This window comes from Strix uralensis, chromosome 5 (assembly GCF_047716275.1).
Source record: "Strix uralensis isolate ZFMK-TIS-50842 chromosome 5, bStrUra1, whole genome shotgun sequence".
NCBI classification, from domain to species: domain Eukaryota; kingdom Metazoa; phylum Chordata; class Aves; order Strigiformes; family Strigidae; genus Strix; species Strix uralensis.
This window is the reverse complement of record NC_133976.1, coordinates 55,221,142-55,244,024: the sequence shown is the minus strand read 5'-3', so window position 1 is coordinate 55,244,024 and position 22,883 is coordinate 55,221,142. Positions and strand designations below refer to the sequence as shown.

The following is a 22,883-nucleotide window of genomic DNA, read 5'->3' as shown; positions in this document are numbered from 1 at the left end:
GAAACAAGCGCTCCGTGCTGGGACCCCCGAGCACTTGGAAGAGGACATGGGGTCCTCCTTCTCCTGCTGCTTGACGCCGCGGGAGTGAGCGTGTTGTGCAGTTCACGTAGATCATCTTTTACCAGTTTCGTTTCGGGTTTTCGGGCAGCGCCGGGACCAATCAACCCGCTCGTGGATTTCCGTGTTCCCGTCTGCCGAGCACGGCGCTGCCCTACTGCCCGCCCTGCCCGAGGCTCGCTCGGCGGTGGGACTCCCCCCCTCCCCCGGCTCAGCCCAGGTAAGACGAGATGGTCGCCAAGACGCCCGCTGCGATCACGCGCTCGGCGGCTGCGCCCAGCGTAAAGCCGCGGCTCGTTCCGCACTGGCCCCGGGCGCCGCGTCCCGCCGCGCTCCGCTCCCGGCCCCTCTCCCGGCCCGGCCTTGTGACTGAGGAGTTAATTACACACCCATTCCTGTAACGGATTGGTGTTTGTCTCCTCTGGCTATTCCTCTCTGGGAACACTCGTGTCAGGGGTTCCGTCACCTTCTGTTTCTCGCACCGCCGCCGGAAGCCCTGGAACGGAGCTCTCACACTCGGGGGCCCCAGATTAACCCCGACCGGGCTTCGGCGGCAAGTGCGGCAGCAGAGGGGGTGCGCACACTCCCAGCCGCGTCCCGGAGCAGCCCCCCCTCCCCAGCCGCTGCACCCCACCTCGCCCGCCCTGTCCAGGAGGGACCGGCGTGGGGCCGGCGGCGATCCTGCCCTGCTTCTCCTCTCGGTACCGAGGCTCCGCCTTGGCTGGGGCGGGGGAGGGAAAAGCGATTGGACGTGCAGGTTTCCTAAGCGTGGGAACTGCTGAAGCAAGAAGCCGTGCTTTGAAGTATCGAGCTCCACCCCAGACCCCCCGTCCCCCCGTCTGCCGGTGCCCGGACCTGCGGCGGAGCTCACTCACGCGGGAAATAGCCGCGGAGGGCGAAAGCGGAGAGGAGAGCCTGCGGCGGTCAGGCTCAGGGCTGAGCCTCAGCAGGGCTCCGACCGGCAGCCGGCTTAGGCAGCACCGGCCCCCCCGAGGGGTCTCCCGGGGTCCCCCGCGTCCCTTCGCGCCTTGTGGCACGGGGGGAGCCGGCGTAGGCAGCGCTCGGCGCAGCCCGGCACCGTGCCCGGCAGCAGTCCAGACTCTGCTCCCAGCCTACACAAGGGGCAGATTATCCGGGAGGAGCATCCCCCGCCTTCCGTCAGTAGCACGTACTCATGTGCGCAAGATTTGGCAGGGAAGCCACCCCTCGCCTAATTAAGAGCTACACATTAGTTACCGCTACTTGATTTTCCGCGCTATCCCTAGCTGTCCAAGAACAGCCTCATTCGGTCCCTTCAGAGCGGGACGGTTCACAACAACGGTGAGGTGCGGATAAAGTTCCTCTTCTCATCGGTGGGATGAAGCGCCTTCTCTCCTCAGAACTTTGGCACCTACCACCGACAAAGACGAATATTTTACCAAACAACTTGACGCTTTCGCTTGCGTACGATCTGTGCCCTTAGGAAGTGGCATGGTTCCAGGATTTAGGCTTTTTTCTTGCGATGAAGGAATCTAAATTCAAACCTGCTTGTCGTTGGATGTTTGCAGACGTGTCACCTCTCTGCCATTTATCACTTGCCAAAGTCTTCTCCCTAATAGACACTGATGTGTATTGCATATTGTCTGGGAGAGAAAGCCAAGTGCCGTAGAAAGAGACGGTGATAAACAGCTGGAACAGGTATCAGAAGGTGCGGTAAAAACAAAAACAAACCAAAACCCAAAACAACAACATCCCAGGCAGTTGTAGTGCTAGGGCCTAAATAACAGACCCTGAAACAAAGCTGGCCTCTAGATGAACCTCACAACTAAATGTTATGCATTATTAGTATCTGTTAATTAGTAAAATCTGTATTACCATTAGCGTTAATTATTAGTATCTGATCATTAACGAAATACATATGTTCACTAGTGAACGATGTAGCTTAGGATATAATCAGTAGTGAGGATGAAATGCTGTGAGATGTGTATCCGACTTTCCTTTTTTAGCCGTGTTCAAGCCTGAGAACCCAAGTGTTTAGCCTTGTTAGAAACTCCCCTGGTTCCCCCGCCCCCCCCGCCCCCCCCCCCCCCCCCCCCAGCCCTGGCCAGGCTTTGGGTGGAATCCAACAAGAGAATGAAACCAGATGTTTCCACTCAAAGAAAAGTGCAAGTTATTCTGGTTTGCTGATTTTTGGTATATAAGGGTGGACCCTCTTGCTGCGACTTTGGATGCCTCACCTACGGATGGACGCATCACGTAGGACTTCCCACTTGCAGGCAAAGGTACTCCAAACCCTCGCTGCAACTGGGGCTCCCCAGTGACTGTGGATCTGGATGTTGGTAACGTATGCAAGTGGTGATGTAATCACTGTTCTCCCCATCGTGTATTAATGATTAGGTGCATTGCTTTGCTTAACTGTATGCAGTAATAATTAAGTGTACTATTCTGTGTTTTCCTTACTGCTTATTTTCTGTATTACTTAGTTATATCCTTTAATTATTAAGAGTAAGATAAGCCCACTCTTTCCACTCTGGTGTCTGAGTTTAATTGGCATCCTCGATCAGCAGAACAGCAGTATAACTCAGTTTTCCTTTGGGAGCTGCTTCTCAAACTTCGCCTGGCAGCCACAGGCATAAGGAAACAAAACCGTACGAGCTACAAAAGTTCGCTTGGTGTCTCTCTAGACAAGAACTAAGTTATATGGAGAGCTGAGAACAAGTGAGCTGAACTCATTGTTCAGGGTGGATCTACCAACCCGATGTCAGAGGAAAGGGGAACGTATCTAAGACAGAGGAAAAAAATTGCACATCTGAAGACAGGGATTTTAGCAGCCTTTTGTTCTTGCAAAGCCCCGTCTTTCCTGCTGGAACAGTGCACAGAGATGTTCGGCCAGCCTGTCCCTCACCTAACTTTTTTGAGTGCTTTCAGATCTTAGGGAAGAGCTGATTCCTGGAATGCAGGAATCACACGTTTGGAAGGGGAGTTCTGGGCGCGTGTTCCACGCGATGGAAAATGCGACCCTGAGCTGACAATGCAGAGCGAAAATGCTTTATTCCGCACATTGGCTGTGTACAGGCAGATTCCATTCCAGTTCCACTTGTACTTCTGCATCCAGTTCCCGTGAGGCAAACATGCTTCTTGTCGCTAGAACCTTCCTTCTCCCTTTCCCTTTGCCAGACTTGAAGGTGACTTGTTGGAGGATGTCTCAAGATCTTACCCTCCACCCACTGGTTTTAACCTCTTGGCTTGGGGGTTGCATTTAGGCTCAGTCTTTACCTTAGGTGCTGTGCCTGGTCCCTCCTAGACGAAAAAGATGTGGACAGGCTGGAGAGGGGCCAGAGAAGGGCCTCAAAGATGATCTCAAGGGACTGAGAAGCCTGCCATGTGAGGAAAGGCTGAGAGAATTGGGTTTGTTCAGCCTTGCAAAAAGAAGGCTTAGGGGAGACCTTATCCTCATGTTCCAGTATTTAAAGGGTGAAGAAGATGGAGACTCCCTTTTTACAAGGAGTCATGTGGAAAGGACAGTGGATACAAGTTACTCCTAGGGACATTCCAACTGGACACAAGAGGAAAGTTCTTCACAATCAGCCACTGGAATAATCTCCCCAGGGAAGTGGTGGATTCCCCAACATTGGACACTTTTAAGATTCAGCTGGACAGGGTGCTGGGCCATCTTGTCTAGACTGTGCTTTTGCCAAGAAAGGTTGGACCAGAGGGTCCATGAGGCCCCTTCCAGCCTGGTATTCTCTGATTCTCTGATCTGTGACTCCACTGGCTGCTCTTTCCCGGCTCGACCTCATCGCAGCCTTGTCCCCGCAGACTTACCCGGTGATCCAGGGTCGTGGTTGTCCCCGGTCACTGCTCCCATCCCTGCCCCACTCGCCACGTGCGGGTGTTGCGGGGCTGTGTCCTTGTTGATGACAGCATGGCCCTGCCTGCCCCGCTGTCCCCCTCACCTCCCAGCTCACTTGCCCTTGTGGGGCAGCCCCTTTCTTGCTGCTCCCCCGCAAACTTTGTTGAACTTGTTGGTCCACCTAGGAATGTATTTATGGAAGTTAAATTAGACGTCAGAGAGAATCTCATCCCCTTTCAAATAGCCATCATTTACACATCTGTCCTCATCTAGTGTGCTAGTGATGGTAGCACAGTTATGACGGTTGAAGGAAAAATTCAGCTACTTCCAACAGTCCCTGAGACATCAGCCTTCATTGACGATCCTGCACAGTTCTCTTTTTCTAGCTCAACATGCCATCACCTCCTCAAATATCTGATGCTGGGATAATATCAGAGCAGGCTCCCCTTGATTTGCGTAAAGACGACCCATTGCTGACTTGGAGTGACGCGGTTCAATATTGCTTCTGTGAGTATTGGCTGCAAAGTGCCATAGGTGTCAATAATAGTGGCCATCGGCCTTTCTGTCTTTCCTTCCTGTTTCCTTCTCCTGTCCTCCTTCCTGTCCACCTCACCCATCTGAAGGTGCCTTCTGTTCGTTATTCCCCTTGATCCCAGGAAGCTGCTACATACCAGCACTCTCCCATCCCCAGTCCTCCTCCTAGGGAAGGACCATTGCTTCCTTACAGCATGCAAGCCATGCCTGTCGTTACTGAACATGGAGCATCCACCTCTCCCCTGCCTCATCAAATGTCCTGACTCCTGATTTGTGGCGTTGAGTGGTGCTTTTGAGCTGTAGCAACTCAGCCAAGGAATGTGCTGAACATCTCTATGGTTGGCCTCGACAGAGAAGAGAAGCTTGTGGTGGCTGTTCTTATGCACCAGAGAAGACAGACTGTTTCTTTGTCCAGCTGAGCAGAGAATAGTTACCACCCTCACTGTCTTGCTTCAGATGTCTGTGTGCAGTCAGGCAATATAGGGATGGGCAAAGGAGAGAGCTAGTGGAAGGGGTGAGAGGGTGATGCAAATGCAGGATATCCTGAGGAGAGAAAGACATCCCAGGAAAGCTGTCAATCAAAGCTGAGCCGCATTGACCACCTGCCTGCAGTGCCTGTATGCCCACGTGCTAGTTGGCAGCATCCTGTGGGGAAGTGGGTGCTGGTGGTGGCCCCAGGCTTTCCTCTGCAGTGGTCCTACTGACAGGTGGAGCAGCCAGCCAGGCTCCTCGTGAGCCAGGTTATGAGAAGAAATCATCAAAATTTAGGGGTGTCACAGCTGTATCCCGCTGATTTTGCTGATCTCATTCTGTGAATGAGATTGACTTATTCTGTGAATACTGGGCTGCATGCAGAGTCACTTTGTCAGGGAAGCTTCCAGAATAATCTGCAAGGCCTGTAACACTTGCGCCATGTATATCAGCTTTCCAGTGTCTCAGCTTTCTTCTCCATGCTCATCTGCAACACTCCACTGCTCATTTCTCACAGCCTACAAGGAGGAAGGGCAGCTTAGATGTCTTCCGCGTCCTGAAGCACTGCAGCTGATTGCACTCTTCCCATCTTTGTAGTATTGCTTTCCACCTTTGATCACAGGTTTTCTCAGCCTCGGCACCAGACAGCTAGGAGGTGGCTCAGCCACTCAATCTCTGCCTGCGCTGCTTGCGGCTTGTAGGAGACCATACAGGACAGTTCCGTTCTGCAACAAGGTGTACCGTTACATGTTTGTCACTTCTTATTTCATCCTGACAAAACCCAGACCAACACTGCTGCACGGGCCAGGCAGAAGTCAAAACTAACAATTTGTTCTCACCATCTTGAAATGCAAATGAAGACTTGGCCATGTGGTACAACACCTTTGCTGAGGCTGTTTGTGGAGTGGACGGCCTAGGAAAGACAGTGCCACCTCCTTCCCCAGAGTAACCTGCAGCGGGTAGGAGCTGCTGTTCCCCAATGCACGGGGCAGGCAACAGCAGTCCAGGCATGCAACATGGGGAGATCCCAGATGACAGGCACGAAGTGCGCAGCAGCAAAGGAAATGTCATGTTCATGTGACATTGAAGCGCATTATTTCACGTGTTGATGTTCCCCCTGCAAAATTAGGCTTTTCATCAAACCGTTAATACACACGTATAAATTAATCCAGTACAGTACCATTTTCATACATATTATATACATGTGTCACTTTGAAACATTAAATACTAAACCAGAAACTTTGTAATTTGACTGACTGGTTGCTTGTTTGATTGATCTGAACTGATTCTTGGAGTTATCCCTTAGCAGAGCTTGGAAGTTATCGAAAACTATGCGGTCTGGAATGATCAAGGAACTATTTCTCTCTTGCTTTGAGCCAAAATAAAATCATCCAAAGCCTGCCATTACATCAAGGGCAGATTTGAATTGCCTTGAGTGACTCTGTGACTTTGTTTATGTTTCTTATGTACCTGGAGCATCCTTAAGCTGTAATGCATTTAACTGGATCACATATATAAAGCATGAATGCTCAGCAGCACAGGCATCAGGAAGGGCTGCCTCCTTGAGAAAATACTGAAGATGCTGTGCAGCCTTAGGCAGCCCAAGGTGAAAGACATGTTAATGGGGCTTTGCAGCTACAGGCTTAATGCGTGACCTTGATCAGCCTGTTTGAAATGCGCACTCATATGCTGCAGTCCTGCCTCCTCAGCTGCATCTGTGAGATGGATGCCTCCATATATCCTCCTCAGCAAACAGTAATAGTCCAGCACAGTCACAGTTCACATGGTGGGATGAATCACAAGACTGGAGTGCTGCAATTGATGGCTATAAACTGTTCAGAAGGGACAGTCAAGGAAGGGCTGGGGGGAGGGTTTCTGTCCTCTATGTGAAAAAATGTATTGATTGCACAAAGCCGTCCTTGAAAAACAGTAATGAACAGTTGAGAGCTTGTAGGTAAAAATTAGAGGCCAAGCCAACAAAGGAAACCTCGTGGTTGGTCTTTCCTATAGGCCTCCCGATTAGGGGGAGGATGTTGACAAAGCTTTCTTACTTCAACTACAGGAAGCATCACGCTCACAGGCTCCGATCCTGCTGGGGGACTTTGGTCAACCTGACATCTGCTGGAAAAGGAGCACAGCAAGCTGTAAGCCATCCAGGAGACTCCTGGATTGTGTTGAGGACAATTTTTTAATCCGGGTGAAAGACAGCCCAACCAGAGGAGAAGCACTAAGGGACCTGTTGCTCACCAACACAAGCGGGCTAATTGGAGAGGTCAAGATTGGTGGCAGTCCGGGCGGCAGCCTGCGCCCAGGCCCATCACGAACTTGAGGGATATGGGCCAGGCAAAATGGCCCATAGTCGAAGTCAAGACCCTGAATTTTAGTAGAGGAAACCTTCAGTTGTCTCAGGAACCCCCTGAGAATCTGCCCTCAGAGATAAGGGAGCAGAACAGAGCTGGTATCTATTTAAGGACATTTTTTTTTGGAGAAAAGTGCTCTTGATTCTCATCGGTAAGAAAGCAGTCTAGGAAGGCAGGACACCAATTTGGCTGAGAAAGGACCTTCTGAGAGAAATGAAGTGCAAGAAGGAAATGCACAGGCAGTGGAAGCAGGGACATGCATCCTGAGAAGAATATAGGGATGCTGTCCCAGTGTCTAGGGATGGGATCTGGAAAGCTAAGGCACATCCGGTGCTGAACTTGGCAAGGAATGTGAAGAATAATAAGAAAGGCAGTGCCAGCTGTGCGCCCACATGAGTCACGGTGCCCTGGCGTGTCGGTAGCGTGGGCGGGGGGGCTTGGCATGACCTTAGCGTGGGCTTGAAGTGTCCTTAGTCTGGGCTTGGCATGTTCTTAGCATGTGATTGGCGTGGCCTTAGCGTGTTGGTAGCATGTGCATGGTGGGGGCTTGGCATGACCTCAGAGTGTCCTTAGTCTGGGTTTGGAGTGGCCTTAGTGTGTGCTTGGCATGGCTTTAGCATGTTGGTAGCGTGAGCGTGGCATGGCCTTATCATGTGCTTGGTGTGGCCTTAGTGTGTTGGTAGTGTGCGTGGTGGGGGCTTGGCATGGCCTTAGTGTGGGCTTGGCGTGGCCTTGGTGTGTTGGTAGCGTGTGCATGGTAGAGCCTTGGTGTGGGCTTGGTGTGGGTTTAGCATGTGGGTAGCATGTGCATGGTGGGGGCTTGGCATGGCCTTAGTGTGGGATCAGAAAAGGAAGACTAAAGAAAATACACCCCCCAGTAAGTAAGGCAGATCTAGTGACAATGGACAGGGAGAAGGCTGAGGTAGTCAGCAATTTTTTTGCGTCAGTTTTCCCTGGCAATCACTTCTCCCACATCTCTCAAGTCTCTGAATCTCAAAGCTGGGACTGGGGGAACACAGTCCCTCCTAGTGTAGGAAAAGTTTAGGTTTGAATCCATCCGAGGAACCTGAACTTGCACAAGTCCATGGGACCTGAGGAGATTCCTCCCAGAGTTCTAAGGGAATTGGCAGATGTCGTGGCCAAACCACTCTCCATAATACTTGAAAAGTCATGGCAGCCAGGTGAAATCCCCAGTGATTTTTTAGAAAAAAAATCTAAGGCACTTTGCACTAAGGCACTTGCAGAGCAGATCTCTCAACACCATTTGAAGCTGCCGAGGAACAGAGCATGGAGGATGCCGCTTCACTCTGGATATGTGAAATCCAATCTGAGAGGTTCCCATCTGCCTTTAAGCTGAAGTTAACTTTGATAATTTGGTGGCAGATTTAAGAGACACCAGGTTCCTGTCTCTGTACCACCAAACAACATGCAGTCAGTACTAGAAATGCTGACTTTTGGGATTCTATGGTCCCTGTATGAATTAAGTGGGTTCAGCGACCCACAGCATCTGCTTGGAATTCAGGCTTATTCAGACCCATTTTGAGAGAAAGGGTTAATGGCTTTGGTCTGCATCTACAGCAGCATCTAATTACCCAAGAACGTGATGGAGTGATTCAGAAAGCCTGTGAGTTGAGGCTGAAGACTTTAGGGCTGATTAGTGGGTATACAACAAACTCTGATAGTTTCTGACATCAGCCCACAGTGGCTAGTTTCTTACTTTTAATACAATTAATGACCTATGAATACAGGAAAGGTTGGGTAGGTGTGAAATATTCCTCTTCATTTGGTGTTTTTAGCTACAAGGGGAACATTCTCTACCTAAAACGGTTGTAAGGAGAAGCTATGCATGTTACTGTAAAAATCACACACACACTAGAAATCTTAAGAAAACTGCTGGAGACAAATAACTTCCAGAAAGGACTTCTGTGTTGTATTAATCACCGGGCTACTGGTAACAGCTTACCAAGAATAAATGTCCTTTGTTACTAACGTCTTTTACAGTACTGTAGACATCTCTTCTGCTGGAAAAAAAAAAAAAAAACCACCAAAACAAACCAAAACCCAAAACAACCAACCAAAAGCAAGAAGACTGAGCACTATCAAGTGGTAGATGTTGTAATAGCGGCCACAGCAACGTTCATGGCTACGTTTCTGTTAGTAACAATTTTGAGTTCTTCCCGACTAGAAAACTGCAGAAGCCTTCTCTCCTTCAAGTACAACACATATGACATGAACACACTTAGAATTAAGTGATGGACTGCACAACATACATACAATCTTAAAAGGAAATTGGAACAGAACTGTAAATTAAGGAAACAATATCACCTAGAAAGATACAACATAGTTAAAGTTTGCTATAGCAATTTAATGTTCCCCGATACAGAAAATTGCATAATACCAAAATTAATCTCAAGTAGGAATGAAAGTTGGGAGGTTTTTTTGCATATGGAGTGCACAGCTCTTTTGTTGAAAAGGTGGGTGGCTCTGAAAAGAGCCTTTGGGTCGAGGTGGTCTGGCCGAGGCGGCTCACTTGGAGCTGGTGTACTTGGTGACAGCCTTGGTGCCCTCGGAGACGGCGTGCTTGGCCAGCTCGCCGGGCAGCAGGAGCCGCACGGCCGTCTGGATCTCCCGCGAGGTGATGGTGGAGCGCTTGTTGTAGTGCGCCAGGCGCGAGGCCTCGCCGGCGATGCGCTCGAAGATGTCGTTGACGAAGGAGTTCATGATGCCCATGGCCTTGGACGAGATGCCCGTGTCGGGGTGCACCTGCTTCAGCACCTTGTACACGTAGATCGAGTAGCTCTCCTTGCGGCTCTTACGCCGTTTCTTGTCGCCTTTCTTCTGCGTCTTGGTCACCGCCTTCTTGGAGCCCTTCTTGGGCGCGGGGGCGGACTTAGCCGGCTCGGGCATCGCAGCAAAAGCGCAGCTCTCACTCAACAATACCGAACGCCGAGTAATGCTCTCCCCCTCGCTTGCCTCTTTTATAGCAGCTCTTTGCAAAGCAGCGTCTCGGCAGCGTCCCATCGCTATTGGTTGGCAGTCCTCCTGCGTGTCGTCACATGGCGCTGAGCTTTGCGATTGGACACCTCTCGATTCGCGTTCCCATTGGCTGCCGAAACAACGCCTCCCCCGCAGCCTATCAGACAGGGCGCCGCCGCTCCGCTCGGGCGGTATATAAGCGGGCGGTCGGGCGCGGCTGGGAGTAGGTCGCAGGCTGTGGAGATTTGCTGTGTGTCCTGTTTTGCTGAATCTTTGCGATGTCCGGCCGGGGAAAGCAGGGCGGGAAGGCGCGGGCCAAGGCCAAGTCGCGCTCGTCACGGGCTGGGCTGCAGTTCCCCGTGGGCCGCGTGCACCGGCTGCTGCGCAAGGGCAACTACGCGGAGCGGGTGGGCGCCGGCGCCCCCGTGTACCTGGCGGCCGTGCTGGAGTACCTGACGGCCGAGATTCTGGAGCTGGCGGGCAACGCGGCCCGCGACAACAAGAAGACGCGCATCATCCCCCGCCACCTGCAGCTGGCCATCCGCAACGACGAGGAGCTCAACAAGCTGCTGGGCAAGGTGACCATCGCGCAGGGCGGGGTGCTGCCCAACATCCAGGCTGTGCTGCTGCCCAAGAAGACCGACAGCCACAAGGCTAAAGCCAAGTGAACACCTCTAAGCCTAATCGAGAAACAAAAGACAAAAAAGGCTCTTTTCAGAGCCGCCCACAACGGTCGTAAAGGGCTGAGTTGCTCTCTGAAGTTTCGGTTCTAGGGGATGCAGGCAGCAACGTGTAAGCTTTTTTTTTTTTTTTTAATCTGTTTGCTTCAGCTATGCTGGTTTTTTTCCGCCTGAGTTTTTTGAAGATGTTTTATTAACACTACGTGCTAATTTTGAAAAAATCAGGCTGCTTTCACAAAGGAATTTAATTGCGTGATTTTTTTCAGAATAATTCCTTTAATTTTTAATAAAATATTTTTTTATACTTTGAGAAAGTGGGTTTATTTACTACTGTTAGTAATTCTCTTGATGTAGCCCAGTATGTGGTTGGTTTTCTCGGCTGCGAGTGCACATTGCTGGCTCAGAGTCAGTTTTCCATCCATCACTGCCCCAAGTCCTTCTCCACAGGGCTGCTCTCAATGCACTCGTGGCCCAGCCTGTATTTGTGCTTGGGATTGCCCCGGCTCGTGTGCAGGACCTTGCACTTGGCCTCGTTGAATTTCATGAGACTTGCACGGTCCCACCTCAACATTAACTCAGTTTTGCAACTGCAGGAGAAAAGATGAAGGTGAAAACGCCTGTTGATCAAGAGACAAAGAGAAATCTGGCTCTTCTACCCAGTGTGAATGGGACCACTTAGCCGGCACTCCGGGCGGCCAGACCAAAGGCAGCACATGCCCCCTCCGCGGGTCCCTCTCCTGGGCAGGTCGGGGACTGGTGGGGCAGCCGCCACGACACATCCCTCTTCAGCCATCGCGCTTGAGCAAAGGGGAGACGTGAGCTGTTGCGAACCGTGGACTGCGCCATGGCACCTGGATTGAGGAGCTGGCTGTACACTGAAATGAACTAATTATGTCCGAATTTGTTTCTTTCCTCGGTGTGCAGTTTGTTTCTTGAGCGAGGGAAGCAGAAAAAGAAGCAAAACACTCAAAGAGCTTTTAATGTCTACTAAGCAGTATTAGTTTTACTGTGTGATTTAATCCCACGAGTTTAGTTTGTGCAATTTGGCTAAAACCGAGTTATCTCGTCGTTGCGTCTATGTGGCAGATAATGGAGCGGACAATCCCCACCAGGACCCCTCGTTTCTCCAGCAACGACGAAAACTTCCGGGTTTGTCGGTCCGGCCGCAGCAAGCGGAGATTTTCCTGCTCCCCGCGGCGGTGCCAGGGACGGGGATTTTAAGACGGATCCGCCTCCAGGGGAGGAGGGACCCGGGGTCCATTGCGAGAGAGTCGAAGGAAGGAGCGCGGTGTAACAGGGAGGTTAGTGGAGAAGAGAAGCAGGGAGGGAGGGAGGGAGGGAGGGAAGCCGGGGTGGGCGGAGGGGATGGGGGTGTCGCAGAGCTCGGAGGCTGAGGGGACTGCGCTGCAGAATCCTCCAACGCCTCGCACTGCAAGAGGCGCCTGGGAGCAGCGGTGAGAAGGCAAAGAAAAGGGGCCCATATCTCCGGGAAGGGCAGAGCAGGTCACCGGATTTTGAAATCCAGAAACAAGCTATTTCCTTTTCACTTTTTCTCCAATTAAAGTATTTTTAACTCTTTCATTGTCGAGAAATAAATCTATAGGGTAAGCGGAAGAGTCCACGTGACTCAGTTCAGATAAATGCTGTAAATACAGCCTCAATTCTTCTGAAGCTTCCTGATGTCCCTTGTTGTTTATACCCCGTGTCATTTCCTGCTGAGAAATATGATCTGTCATGCAAACATTCTTAGGTGGAAAATGTCGGGGGAGGCAGCGGGTCTGCCACCAGCATGATTGAAGAAGAATTTAGCCTTGACGAAATTCCAGTGTATCCATGAGGGGCCGGAGAGTCCGGAGAAGAGCTATGTAAACAAGATTAAGGAACTGCAAGACAAAGATAAGAGGAGCCGTCCTGACAACTCAGCAGGGAAACTATTACCCAATCATGAACTGTTAGTTACTAAGTAAACCCATCATATATCAACACACACTTTGAAGAAGGTTATAAAAAGGCTTGTTAAGAACAATAAAGTAGCCATTTTGCACAATCTGATGTTTGTCGTGTCCATCTCTACTGCGACAGGAAAATACTATAGAAATAAAAAAAGCGGAAAAGCCTTACCTGCCTGGTGTTATGAAAAAGGTTAATCACTCTGATTGTCTTTATCAACATTTTAGAAACCGTCATTGTTTCATTTCTGTCCCGTCAATAAATGCACAATTAGAAGCCACTATTATAAGTACGAAACACAACACATACACATCCCATGAGGTTTTGCGTGACATTTAATTATCAGTTAAGGCTAAAACTCCAGGAGTTAAATATGCCTTACACCCATGTGACCATTTTACTTCTTCCATGGGAATTGTGCCAGCGATTTCAAAAGGCAGCATTTAAAAACTCCTGCATGTAGGGAGTGCAACCGATTCAGTTAAATTGTCTGGGCTTCCTCAGCCAGCTCAGCTGAGCCCGGACACCCGGGTTTGCCTGTGATGAGCTAAGCCCGGTCTGCTGGTGCTTGGAGGACAGGAGGAGGCAGCCCTGTTTAAAGACGTATCTCGATGTGTAGAAAGGTTGGGACTGTCATTTCTATGGTAATTCTTGTCCTCTTTTGTAAGCGGGATGATTAAAGAAGCTAACCTTGCTTCCTTGTGTCCCAAGCACACAAGGCAAAAAAAACTTTATCATGTGAAGTGCTCAGAATGTTTCACGTTGCAGTGGCTGCTACTTGCTACAAAAGGAAAAGAGGACGGACAGAAGAGATGTATGCATTTCTTCATAGCTCTGATGTGGCACAAAGGTAGTGCAAGATCCTTTATTCTGTCTGAAGTCCAAGTTTCAGCTGTAACTCTCCGTGTGTGTCCTCTTCTTAATTTGGGAATTATTTATTTCATTTTCCCATGACCCTTTCAAGTACAAAAACTACATGCAATGCAAGTAGAACTGCAAGTACAAAGAAGTTGTGGATTTTACTGGTGATGCAAGTTCCAAGCTGTCCTCATACTTCCTTCACACACAAACTACTTATTTTCTATTTTTAAAATGCAAGTATGTCCAGAATTGCTTCCTGAGCTTTTCTGTGTTAAAAAATGAGTGGAAGAACCTTTGTGATTAGCACTTAATATAATTTTTGACAAGGAATGCTTTTGGAACAACCTCTCCATCAGGTTGGGCTGTCAAATAATTTAGTTCTCTGCAGCCACCAAAGAAACCCAACACAAAATCTAAAAAATCCTTTCCACCTACACAGGTCTCTGGCTCTGTGACCCCAGTCCCTGAAGAAAGAGCCAGCCTGGCTCATTTCAATGCTTCTTCCTTGCAGGTATGTGAGCTGGGAAGGGAGAAAGGGTGTTCCCAGCTGCATTTCCCTCTACTTCCAGCCCTCTTCTCCAGTGAGATTTGTGTCATGTCTTGAGCTGTGCTGTGCTCTGATATGACACAACCTCAAGACCAGGTTTTTGGAGACCAAGAACTCAATTTTTTCCTTTACAGTCTGAACCAGGAACATTTTCATTACTGACCAAAAACATTACATCAAGGTGAATATAAGGCCAAATCTTTTTCATAGCTACAGTTAATACTTTCTCCCTCAATGTTAATTATTTTGAAATATATTATTTTCTATTAAAACTGGAAAAGAAAGTCTCTGGGAAACTAACATAGCAATAATTTGCCCTATGTCTTGAGTAATTATAACCTCTGGCCATTAGGAAAAAACAATTTGATTTCATATCTAGGTGAGCAGATATTGATTTACTTGATTAAAAAAAAAAAAAGATCAGGAGGTAGTACAAAATTACTGCAGCCCGTGTGTGATTTGTTCAGGTTTTAGATCAGGTGCACGTCATCCATTTATTGTTTCTAATGCACAGTGCAGTCAGTTAACTAGAGAATACAGTTATTTGTTTACCCAGCTGGTATATTTAACTTTTGCAGAAATAAAAACACATATTTTTTTAAAAATTATGATTAATAAATATAAATTTTATTGTAGTTATTCTGATCTAGAGAAGGTGTGTCTTTCCAAGATGCTATTAACTGTATTATTCTATTAAAAATAAGATAAGGGAACTTTTTGTAGCTGTTGGATTGTTCTTCAGTATTCTTGATGGCTGCTTATTCACTCAACTGTAATGTAACTCTGATAAGCTTATATACAGAAGGTTACTGATATAAAAAAAAATATTTTTACAAAAGTATTTGTATAACCAAAAATAGATATACCCCATATTTCAGTTGCTGTGAATAAAGAGGTATTTTGAAGATAGGCATGGAGGGTAGATAAAAATACAGCGCGAAGGGCCTGTTTAAAGATTCTGTATTCTAGCACTTCCCAGTATTGAGAATTGTTAGGATTAATAGCCCTGTTTGGTACTAGAAGCTAAAGTAGTTGAAGCCTTAGGCCGGAAGAGCTGACCAAAGGTAAACTTTTGATAAAAATAATGCTGCAGACAGAACTATCTGAAACTGTCAGATGCAAGCAGAATGAAGATCAGGACCAAGGAAACAATTCTCACAGAATGAAGTAACTTCAGAAGGCAACCAGCCTAGTGACCAAGAAAACCAGTAAGAAATCAAGAGATCACTAACTAGAATTAAGGGATTGGACTCAGGGATTGGGTAACAGGTGGTATGGGTGTAATTGGGGAGCGTGACCTGCAGTAGGGATCCCTCTTTGGAGGCACCCAGCTCGAACTGCTCTGCATGTCGGATAAATAAACCACTCATTTATTCAGCAGATTGGAGACTTGTCTTCTTCGAGCGGGAACCTAGGGCTGAGACCTATTGAGGTGGTATCTGCATAAATCCTGCCATGGTCTAGGTAGTGGTGGCACAATTCCTGATACACCAGGATAATGTACTTGAACACTGTGCCATCTGACTGTTGCTGAGTGAAGTCATCTAGGTAAAGTGGATTTAAGAATACAAAGAACACTGCTTTGAGCTGAATAGGAAAGAACATTAAAGAACATGAAAGATGGAAGAATATGCTGTCATATAATTTTATATTCCCACTAGTTCTTTATTAATTTTGAATGTTCATCCTCCTGTGGGATGAAATTGATATGTTTACTGTGCTTGCTGAACCTAAATCCTCCTACTTTTACCTTTGGTGAAAAGAACAAGGATACAAAACTTACCGTGGTCATTGGTTTTTGTCATTTCAGACACTTTGGTCTCAACACTGGTAGAAAAATAATGCATGTGTTATAATCAGATCTGATGATGTGTGTGTGCAGATAGAAATGCTGTCTTCACATTATAGCCCCCTAATATTGCCTTGTCATTCATACAGAGATTGGAAGAAGCAATCATAAGCAACATTTTCTTTTCTGTAGAGTCAAGAGTTTCAAGAGCCTAGAAACAATTTCCCATACTGAAAGAGCCTTTCTGAAAAAAACCAAAAACCTCTTAAATTTCTGTGAAAGCTATATTAATGAAGTGTGCAGCATGGAGCATACAAAGGCAGGAAAGGCAAAAAGAATGCTTATGGATACCTGCACTGGGAGGCCAAAGGGTACCACCAAGCTCCTACTTTAGCACAAGCAACAGGGCTGCCCTGTGATAGCTCTAGTTTGAACTAGAGGATAGATCAGTTTGAACTGAGGATTTTTTTTTTTTTTAGGACAACATAACTGAATTTGACTTTTATATGACTGATTATAGAGAATAACAGGCACTGACAAATTCTTATGATGATCATCATCACTGTGAAAATATGAGCATTTTTAGTACATGGTGTTTTCTAGGGTCCCCTTCTCGTGACCCATACACCCCCTCCCACAAAACTCTAGAATACACCATGGTTTAGTCATCTTTTTAGATACTGGACATATACAGAGGCCTAGAATATGCAAACTATGTTTCAGAGTTTGCACTAAGGCACTTGCAGAGCAGATCTCTCAACACCATTTGAAGCTGCCGAGGAACAGAGCATGGAGGATGCCGCTTCGCTCTGGATATCTGAAATCCAATCTGAGAGGTTCCCATCTGCCTTTAAGCTGAAGTTAACTTTGATAATTTGGTGGCAGATTTAAGAGACACCAGGTTCCTGTCTCTGTACCACCAAACAACATGCAGTCAGTACTAGAAATGCTGACTTTTGGGATTCTATGGTCCCTGTATGAATTAAGTGGGTTCAGCGATCCACAGCATCTGCTTGGAATTCAGGCTTATTCAGACCCATTTTGAGAGAAAGGGTTAATGGCTTTGGTCTGCATCTACAGCAGCATCTAATTACCCAAGAACGTGATGGAGTGATTCAGAAAGCCTGTGAGTTGAGGCTGAAGACTTTAGGGCTGATTAGTGGGTATACAACAAACTCTGATAGTTTCTAACATCAGCCCACAGTGGCTAGTTTCTTACTTTTAATACAATTAATGACCTATGAATACAGGAAAGGTTGGGTAGGTGTGAAATATTCCTCTTCATTTGGTGTTTTTAGCTACAAGGGGAACATTCTCTACCTAAAACGGTTGTAAGGAGAAGCTATGCATGTTACTGTAAAAATCACACACACACTAGAAATCTTAAGAAAACTGCTGGAGACAAATAACTTCCAGAAAGGACTTCTGTGTTGTATTAATCACCGGGCTATTGGTAACAGCTTACCAAGAATAAATGTCCTTTGTTACTAACGTCTTTTACAGTACTGTAGACATCTCTTCTGCTGGAAAAAAAAAAAAAAAAAAAAAAAAAAACAAAAAAACAAACAAAACAAACAAACAAAAAAACCCAAACCCCAAAACAACCAACCAAAAGCAAGAAGACTGAGCACCATCAAGTGGTAGATGTTGTAATAGCGGCTACAGCAACGTTCATGGCTACGTTTCTGTTAGTAACAATTTTGAGTTCTTCCCGACTAGAAAACTGCAGAAGCCTTCTCTCCTTCAAGTACAACACATATGACATGAACACACTTAGAATTAAGTGATGGACTGCACAACATACATACAATCTTAAAAGAAAATTGGAACAGAACTGTAAATTAAGGAAACAATATCACCTAGAAAGATACAACATAGTTAAAATTTGCTATAGCAATTTAATGTTCCCCGATACAGAAAATTGCATAATACCAAAATTAATCTCAAGTAGGAATGAAAGTTGGGAGGTTTTTTTGCATATGGAGTGCACAGCTCTTTTGTTGAAAAGGGGGGTGGCTCTGAAAAGAGCCTTTGGGTCGAGGTGGTCTGGCCGAGGCGGCTCACTTGGAGCTGGTGTACTTGGTGACAGCCTTGGTGCCCTCGGAGACGGCGTGCTTGGCCAGCTCGCCGGGCAGCAGGAGCCGCACGGCCGTCTGGATCTCCCGCGAGGTGATGGTGGAGCGCTTGTTGTAGTGCGCCAGGCGCGAGGCCTCGCCGGCGATGCGCTCGAAGATGTCGTTGACGAAGGAGTTCATGATGCCCATGGCCTTGGACGAGATGCCCGTGTCGGGGTGCACCTGCTTCAGCACCTTGTACACGTAGATCGAGTAGCTCTCCTTGCGGCTCTTCTTGCGCTTCTTGTCGCCTTTCTTCTGCGTTTTCGTCACCGCCTTTTTGGAGCCCTTCTTGGGCGCAGGGGCGGACTTAGCCGGCTCGGGCATTGCAGCAATGGCGCGGCGCTCTCAGAACCAAACTACCACAAATACAACAGGAACGGAGAATTACGTGTAAGTAGCCGCGTGCCACGTATTTATAGTTCCTTTATGCAAATGAACAGCATTCAGTCTGTGTACTCTCATTGGTCAGAACACAACCACGTATCCTAGCTCCCCTATAGACGTTTTTTATTGGTCAGAACTCGATTCATCTTCTCATTGGCTGCCCAGAGGAGACCTACTTCTCAGCCTATCAGCGAAGACGCGAGGTGGGGAAGCGAGGCTATAGCTGAGGAGCGCCGGTGGGTTGCTCTGTTTTGCTGTTGGCAGTTGTTAGGAGCGATCGAGGATGTCCGGCCGCGGGAAGCAGGGCGGGAAGGCGCGGGCGAAGGCCAAGTCACGCTCGTCACGGGCCGGGCTGCAGTTCCCCGTGGGCCGCGTGCACCGGTTGCTGCGCAAAGGTAACTACGCGGAGCGGGTGGGCGCCGGCGCCCCCGTGTACCTGGCGGCCGTGCTGGAGTACCTGACGGCCGAGATCCTGGAGCTGGCGGGCAACGCGGCCCGCGACAACAAGAAGACGCGCATCATCCCCCGCCACCTGCAGCTGGCCATCCGCAACGACGAGGAGCTCAACAAGCTGCTGGGCAAGGTGACCATCGCGCAGGGCGGGGTGCTGCCCAACATCCAGGCCGTGCTGCTGCCCAAGAAGACCGACAGCCACAAGGCTAAAGCCAAGTGAACCCAAGGAGGAGGCGATCCGTTGTCTCTTCCGGAGAAAATAATCCAAAGGCTCTTTTCAGAGCCACCCACAAAATCATAAGAGAGCTCACTTATCCGTGCTGTATTAGTGCTGCTTTGCATGAATTACTCAACTCGGTTTTTTTGTTTTTCTCCATGTTTATTAACCGTATTTTTGGCTTTGTGATAGTAGCAACGCTTTCATGTTTTCGTTAACACAAAATGTCCTCCCAAAGCAAGTTATTCCTGGTGTGGATTATTTTTTGTTTAGTTCTTATGCCAGAGAAGACGGGAACACTATTTAGGCGAGAGCTCCTGTCCCTCCCCCCTCTTCGGCGTTTCTCTTCTACAGTGGCTGAAACAGCACCAGAGATAGGCCTAATCGTTTTCGGGGAAGGGGGGGGGAAGGGGCAGCGGGGCGTACTCTCCGCTGGCCAATCCTTCGTCAGGGCGGGCTTTTTCAATAGTTAAAGCTCTTTCTCATCGGGAACAAAAGAAATGGGAGAGCTCAGGGCTATTTTCGGGTCATTAAGGAAATCTTCCCCTCCTCCCCCAAATACACAAAACCTTTTGAAGAGACACCTTAAGAGAAATAATAGATTAGACGTGGCTCAGTAGTAGCGTGCCTGGCAATTGCATTACTTTTGTTATAAAATATATCCTTAAAAAAACATACATCCGATTTTTATGAAACCATTATAAAACATTGCTTTCTGGCAGTCAAACCAATTACTCGGCAAAAAAAGATGTAAAAGTCTACACTTCCCTAAAGCCGCCGCGTTACACCGTGCTCATTAGCGTTTGTTTCGGTAATCGTAGGGGAAAAAAGCCACAATTGACTTCTGACGACTTACGAATTACTGGATCCTTGCTGCAGGTTACAGATGATCTCGGTGCCTCAGCTCCTTTCCGGAAAGTGTGGGTGGCTCTTAAAAGAGCCGTTGGATAACAAAATAGATAGAGCAAGACTCTTCTGATAAAGTTTACTTCTTTTTGGGCGCCGCCTTCTTCGCCTTGGCTGCTTTGGGCTTGGCTGCCTTCGGCTTGGCTGCCTTGGGCTTCACCGCCTTCGCCTTGGCCGGGCTCTTCGCTGCCTTCTTGGGGCGGCCTGCCTTGGCCGCTTTCTTGGGGCTCTTGGCCGCTTTTTTGGCCGCGGCGGCCGCCGGCTTCTTCGCTTTCTTGGGGCTCTTCTTCACCGCTGCCGCCTTCTTGGGCTTCTTGGCGGCGCTGGTGGGCTTCTTGGCCGCCGGCTTCTTGGGCTTGGCTGCGGCCGCCCGCTTCTTAGGAGCTTTTTCCTTCACCTCCCCAGGCTTCTTGTTGAGGCGGAAGGACCCAGAGGCGCCGGTGCCCTTGGTCTGCACCAGGGTGCCTTTGCTGACGAGACTCTTAAGCCCCAGCTTGATACGGCTGTTGTTCTTCTCCACATCGTAGCCGCCAGCGGCCAGCGCCTTCTTGAGCGCGGCGAGGGAGAGCCCCTTGCGCTCCTTGGAGGCGGACACAGCCTTGGTGATCAGCTCGGTGACGCTAGGCCCCGCCGGCTTGCGGGCTTTAGAGCCGCCCGCCGCCTTCTTCGGCTTCTTGGCGGCGGCCTTGGCACCGGGCGCGGGCGCATCGGGGGCGGCGGCGGGAGCGGTCTCGGACATCGCGGCGACGTCCTCTGCGGAGCAGCCGAACACAATTGGGCTGGCGCGGGTCAGATGCTCGTATTTTTAGAGAGGAGCCGCGCGGTGATTGGTGCGTTGCAGAGCCCGCCCCGTTGCACGGCCGGGGAGCCCTTCGGTGTGCTCGATTTGTGTTTCTTTGGAGCAACAAAAGTGTATTTTCCTCGGAATTTCTGCCACCAAATCGCCCCATTTCCCCGGGGAGGGAGGAGAAGAGCAGGTACTTGCGTTCGGGAGAGTTTCCAGCCGTAAACACGCAGGCTGAGTTAAAGGAGAAGCGATAAATCCCGTGTGCTGCTGCTGAAGAGACCTCTGAAGAGAGAAACTTTTGTTTTTCCTTGCAAATTAAAAATTTCCTTTTGACATAAATGTTACAGCAACAGCTCAGTCTGATTCTTTAGAGGGTTTTCTTGGTGTTAAAGTTGAAATCTGCCGATTTAAAGCTATTTTGACAGTTTAAACTGATTTTGAAGAGGAGGAAGTAACACAAACTCCCCTTTCAGCTCTGAATATGGATTAAGAACCGGTTCCTTTGACCATGTGTTTTACCTCCTAAAACGCTAAAGTCTAGTGAAATAGTGTCTCGTACAACCTCCTTTTGCACTTTTTATAGAGCCATAAGCAATTTGTCAATATCTGGAGATTTATGAACATACAGTTGTTTTATTTTGTCTTCCCGGAATTGCAGTAGAAGGGAGGCAAACTTAGCCTGCTACCTTGTGTTGGGTGTTTTCTTTCTTTTGTTTGTTTTCCAATGAATTCCTATACCAATTATTAAGTAAATGAAGCTATTTACTTTTCATATTGCATTTCAATTTCAAGTAAACAGTTATTTTATATCTGATGTTACAAAACTGCAGCTTTGTAAAAGAAAGCAACCTCCTAAACTTCTGGTGATATTTACTGAAATTATCTTTGTCTCTAGTAATTTAAGATGTGTAAGGACTAGCATAGCAGTCTAGTAGTTACGCTCTTCCAGCCCAGAGGATATTATCTTGTTATGTATTTTCTCTAATAGTAGTGGAATTTAATATCATAATACTGTGGGGGTTTTTTTATACATCTCACACAATATGTCTACACAAAGATTTATCTAAAGACAATTCTGAATCCACTTCCCACTCTAAATAAAACCCACCTAATTCTTCCTTATACATTTTACAGCTATCACTGAAGTAAGGAAATGCTTTCAGGACAAAAACTAGGATACTTTGTGATACCCTGAGTTTTAACAAGGGGAGAGGTAGGCCATAGGTCATTCCTAAAGAACCAGGAAGAATTCAATCAATATTAATATCTGGTGGAAGATGATGTAATATGCTGAACAGAACAGAGCTCCGCAATAATCTTTCATTAATCTGTACCTGATTATAAACAAGTATATTATCCATTGCCTTTAGTAGTTATTTAAGAATCAGAAAGACTACACTTCAGCCCTGCCCTCTGATTTCCTTTGATATTACCAGGTATAACAGATGATGTGAATACAGTATTTAAGTACATGTTAGCAGCCAAAATTTCAGATTGTATGAATAGGTACTTTTGGGTAAGTGTAATCCTATTTCCACCTCATTGTTTCATTTACAGTGTCTGTTTTGTAAATATTAAATGCGTATATAACATAAAAACATTTTAGTTTCCTTTAAAATTGGGTTTCAGGGAATATGAAACTATAAATAAATACAATTAAGTGAAAAATTGCAACCTGCACCCAAGAAGAAAAAAAAATCAGAAAAAAGGTTGCAGGAAAAGTGCACCTGAGCTCTGTAATAGTTCAACAGGAAGATAATTGAGAGAAGGGCTAATGAAATTGGGACTTTTCAATGTTTTGTTTGTAAAAGTTATGTAACATGAAATAAAGATATGGGAATGAATGAAATTGGAGTGGATGTGGATATTGAAGATATACCATTACAAATTACCAAAACTGAAGTAAAACAAATATATATATTTTTTAAGCCTGTATCCTATATGTGTTTGTAAATCAATGAA

At 47.5% G+C, this 22,883-nt stretch overlaps 5 protein-coding genes across 7 annotated transcripts; 2 read left to right on the top strand and 3 right to left on the bottom strand.

The window, feature by feature from the left end:
- Nucleotides 1-9,162: 9,162 nt before the first annotated feature.
- Nucleotides 9,163-10,275, bottom strand: LOC141944394 (histone H2B 5-like). The gene has a single exon (XM_074870917.1). The coding sequence runs from the start codon at nt 10,273-10,275 to the stop codon at nt 9,781-9,783; it is 495 nt and encodes a 164-aa protein (XP_074727018.1). The 3' UTR covers nt 9,163-9,780.
- A 233-nt stretch (nt 10,276-10,508) lies between these two features.
- Nucleotides 10,509-12,957, top strand: LOC141944395 (histone H2A-IV). Of its 3 annotated transcripts, XM_074870918.1 has the most exons (3): nt 10,509-10,808; nt 11,997-12,211; nt 12,661-12,957. In XM_074870918.1, the coding sequence occupies exons 1-2, from the start codon at nt 10,509-10,511 to the stop codon at nt 12,129-12,131; spliced, it is 435 nt and encodes a 144-aa protein (XP_074727019.1). In that variant the 3' UTR covers nt 12,132-12,211; nt 12,661-12,957. The 3 variants fall into 3 exon arrangements, with proteins under 3 accessions (XP_074727019.1, XP_074727021.1, XP_074727020.1); XM_074870920.1 differs by lacking the exons at nt 11,997-12,211; nt 12,661-12,957 and adding an exon at nt 11,504-11,905; XM_074870919.1 differs by lacking the exons at nt 11,997-12,211; nt 12,661-12,957 and adding an exon at nt 11,504-11,905 and having other exon boundaries at nt 10,509-11,022.
- Nucleotides 12,958-13,177: 220 nt separating this feature from the next.
- On the bottom strand, nt 13,178-18,865 carry LOC141944398 (histone H2B 1/2/3/4/6). The gene has a single exon (XM_074870922.1). The coding sequence runs from the start codon at nt 18,496-18,498 to the stop codon at nt 18,118-18,120; it is 381 nt and encodes a 126-aa protein (XP_074727023.1). The 5' UTR covers nt 18,499-18,865; the 3' UTR covers nt 13,178-18,117.
- On the top strand, nt 18,729-19,473 carry LOC141944397 (histone H2A-IV). The gene has a single exon (XM_074870921.1). It carries the CDS (start codon nt 18,842-18,844, stop codon nt 19,229-19,231), a length of 390 nt encoding a protein of 129 aa, XP_074727022.1. The 5' UTR covers nt 18,729-18,841; the 3' UTR covers nt 19,232-19,473.
- On the bottom strand, nt 19,370-22,715 carry LOC141944393 (histone H1.01-like). The gene has a single exon (XM_074870916.1). It carries the CDS (start codon nt 20,871-20,873, stop codon nt 20,214-20,216), a length of 660 nt encoding a protein of 219 aa, XP_074727017.1. The 5' UTR covers nt 20,874-22,715; the 3' UTR covers nt 19,370-20,213.
- Nucleotides 22,716-22,883: the final 168 nt, after the last annotated feature.

Excerpts from the sequence above, each read along its gene's own strand:
- LOC141944398 (XM_074870922.1), bottom strand. The coding sequence starts at position 18,498 with ATGCCCGAGCCGGCTAAGTCCGCCCCTGCGCCCAAGAAGGGCTCCAAA.
- LOC141944394 (XM_074870917.1), bottom strand. The coding sequence starts at position 10,275 with ATGGGACGCTGCCGAGACGCTGCTTTGCAAAGAGCTGCTATAAAAGAG.
- LOC141944397 (XM_074870921.1), top strand. The coding sequence starts at position 18,842 with ATGTCCGGCCGCGGGAAGCAGGGCGGGAAGGCGCGGGCGAAGGCCAAG.
- LOC141944393 (XM_074870916.1), bottom strand. The coding sequence starts at position 20,873 with ATGTCCGAGACCGCTCCCGCCGCCGCCCCCGATGCGCCCGCGCCCGGT.
- LOC141944395 (XM_074870918.1), top strand. The coding sequence starts at position 10,509 with ATGTCCGGCCGGGGAAAGCAGGGCGGGAAGGCGCGGGCCAAGGCCAAG. Across the intron at positions 10,809-11,996 it reads TCAACAAGCTGCTGGGCAAG|ATAATGGAGCGGACAATCCC; the intron begins GTGACCATCGCG and ends TCTATGTGGCAG.